The 2,897-nt window shown below is 38.6% G+C and overlaps 1 protein-coding gene across 1 annotated transcript; it reads right to left on the reverse strand.

Moving 5' to 3' along the window:
- Positions 1–750: 750 nt before the first annotated feature.
- On the reverse strand, positions 751–2,596 carry LOC132037703 (probable polyamine oxidase 5). The gene has a single exon (XM_059428270.1). It carries the CDS (start codon positions 2,352–2,354, stop codon positions 762–764), a length of 1,593 nt encoding a protein of 530 aa, XP_059284253.1. The 5' UTR covers positions 2,355–2,596; the 3' UTR covers positions 751–761.
- Positions 2,597–2,897: the final 301 nt, after the last annotated feature.

Below are 2,897 nucleotides of genomic sequence, written 5' to 3' on the forward strand. Positions count from 1 at the left end.
CAGCAATATATTATCCAAAATATCCCATAAAAGAAAATTTTCTTTTTTAGGAAAAGAAGAATACTTTTACAAGAAAGAAATATTCTAGTTGGCTATGGCCGGTTTTATCGGATCCTGTCAACTGACCATCCTAAAGGAGACTCCACAAAGATGGACCAAATATGATGAGATACAAAGCTAGCTCCTTCTTTTTTACCTTTATCTTTCAAATAATTGTAAGTACCCAAGCATAATCAACTAGTTGGCTTTAATAGAGCAAGAACCCTCAAATAATAGGAGAGGAAAAGAAATTAATCACAAACACATTGAAAGCAATAGAAAATTGAAAAGGAGATTTTTCAATTCATTCATCACTATATCAGGAAATGTCCTCCTCTCCTTTTCTGTTTCCTTCCAGACCTGTTCCACTTCCCCTTTTTCTCTCAAATCCCCATCATAGATTGAAATAACAAACATCTTCTTCTTCTTTTTTCCAAACAAGTGTAGAAAATAATGAGGAATACTAATGGTCACAGGAGAAAAAAATAAATAAACGAAAGCAAGAAAAAGACCTGCCTAGGTTCTAAAAAGTCAGCAGGTTAAAAGCGTTCCGCCCTTAATAAGGGTCTGAAAAAATGCGCAGCCTTTTCAAAGGTGTGATGTAGACGATCTGCTAATGTCTGGCGTTAGTGGTACAACCCATTGTGGCATTCTAAGCCGTGACCTATAGTCACACAAAGACAACGTGACCTGCCTAGGTTCTATTGAGAACAAACTTTTTTTCATATATCAATACAATGATAGTGGTGAAGAAGCCTATTGGCTTCTCTAAGGCCACTAAAGTAAGCACCGTGAGTTGTTGAATAGTGGGTTCTATGTGTTGCTTCCCCTGCAAACAGAATTTGAAGTGGAGCAGAACAAATATTTGAATGAATGGTTGTCCCTTTTGGCAAAGGCTCAGCCATAGCATCCAAATCATCTCCACTTGATCCAACTGCTACATAACTATATGAACCCAAGAAAAGTGGATCAGTTCCCCATTGGCTCTTTAACACCTTTTCCACTTTAAAGCTACTCTCATTTGCATGCCCATTGCACAATTCATTGGATTTCTTGAAATGCTTTGAGTTTAAAAGGAAGCTAGAGATAGTTTTTGAGAACCCATCAATGATCTCCTCATCATCAAGAGATTCCAACTCAAGAGCTTCTTTACCTGCAAACCATGATAACAAAACATTTGACTTGCCATAAATTGGAGACAAATTAGCTGTCCTCCTCATCCACCAAGGAATTTTTGGGTTTGGTTCTGACTGATTGAATACCATTTGCAGGTAGGGGAAATTTATGGCATACTCTTCATCATGGATTGGATGTAGTTTCAAGAATAGCTTGTTGACAACACCAAAACCAAGCCTTGAGATTGCTTGAGTCTTGAAACTAGGAAGTGGGGGATTAAACATACCAGAATCTTGGTGTATTCCCTGTTTTAGAACTCCAAGTGATACTGTAACTATAACATGATCAGCAAACATGATTGATCCATCAACAAAATGTAGCTTCACTGGCTTATTACTAGTACCATTTTCGATTTGGAGTGATTCGTCAGGCTGCCACTCAATCTTTGACACTTTTCGGCCTAATTGGATCAAACCAGCTGGTAGAACAGAGGCCAAAGCTTCGATCACCGATAAATAACCTTTAGCAATGGTTATTTCTTCTCCAGGAAACATGCGATACTCGCTTTCTGCGTTGAAATCTAGCATTTGCAAATCACCAGCTGATGTATAAGTCCTTTGTATATTCTCAAACATCGCGAAAACGCCTTGTTCAAGTGATCTTTTTCTCCATTTATCTAACTCAATATCCTGGTTGTCATCTTTCACTGAATCCCAATAAGCATCAAGGCCTCTCCTAAGGAAAGAACCAAGACTCATATTGAGATTTCCACCATTGGATGATTTAGCAATATTTTTATCTTCAAGGACTAATTTCCCTTGAGCAAAATCCATGAGTTTGTTGAAAAGATTTGTGATGGGATCAACAAGGGAAGGATTAAGCCCATATCCATGTTCAGATATTGTGACTACTTCAGTTTCCAAGAGTCCATCCATACACTCCCAAGGCTGATCAGATTGCAGTGAGTTAATATGTTGCGCAATGTTGTAAACAGGACTGCCACCAATTCCATGGATCCAAGTAGCACCCATCTCAATCCTATCACCAAAAAACTCTGAGGTGTTTATCCTTCCACCAATCCTATTTCCACCCTCAACTACACACAAATCTAACAGTTCTGCTGTATAGAGTTTGTTAGCAGCTGTTAGACCAGCCATTCCTGCCCCAATTATCACTACTTTTGGTTTCTTGGTCACCATTATATGTGGCTGGTTGTATTATTTGTACGAGAGAGAGAATTTGTGAGGATTGTGTTTGTATGAATTATTACTGAACAAGAATCAAATATATATACAAGGAGTGTTCCCCTTCTTTTTGCATAGTTTATTTCTCTAATAAAGACATAGCTATACTTTTCTTGGCCATTAGTGTTATTGTAGTCTATACCCCCATGACACCCTCTCTTCCCTTTAACACCTCTTTAATTTACGTTTTCTCGACCGTACTGCCACATGCTAAACCCCCACCCCACACACACATATAAATACGTGCCTTTTAATTGCCCACAAATTTTAAAAAGAGATTACGAGGTCATTTTGCGAGTTTCTTTGGCACGGTCCTCTCAAGTGCCCTAATATACTCTACTTGTTCACCTATATCGGTTTGGGGTATCTTCAATTCACCGGGAGGATCGCCCTCCCAATTCGAAGTTTTTTTCCTGAAAGTTTTAACCATGTTGATTATGACAACAGTCGCGGCTATAAATAGATTCGTGACTATGGCAGGGCGGTATGCTCTGTTCT

Source organism: Lycium ferocissimum, chromosome 11, assembly GCF_029784015.1.
Source record: "Lycium ferocissimum isolate CSIRO_LF1 chromosome 11, AGI_CSIRO_Lferr_CH_V1, whole genome shotgun sequence".
Lineage (NCBI taxonomy): Eukaryota > Viridiplantae > Streptophyta > Magnoliopsida > Solanales > Solanaceae > Lycium > Lycium ferocissimum.

What these genes read in the sequence shown, in the direction of transcription:
- LOC132037703 (XM_059428270.1), bottom strand. Translation starts at nt 2,354, where the DNA reads ATGGTGACCAAGAAACCAAAAGTAGTGATAATTGGGGCAGGAATGGCT.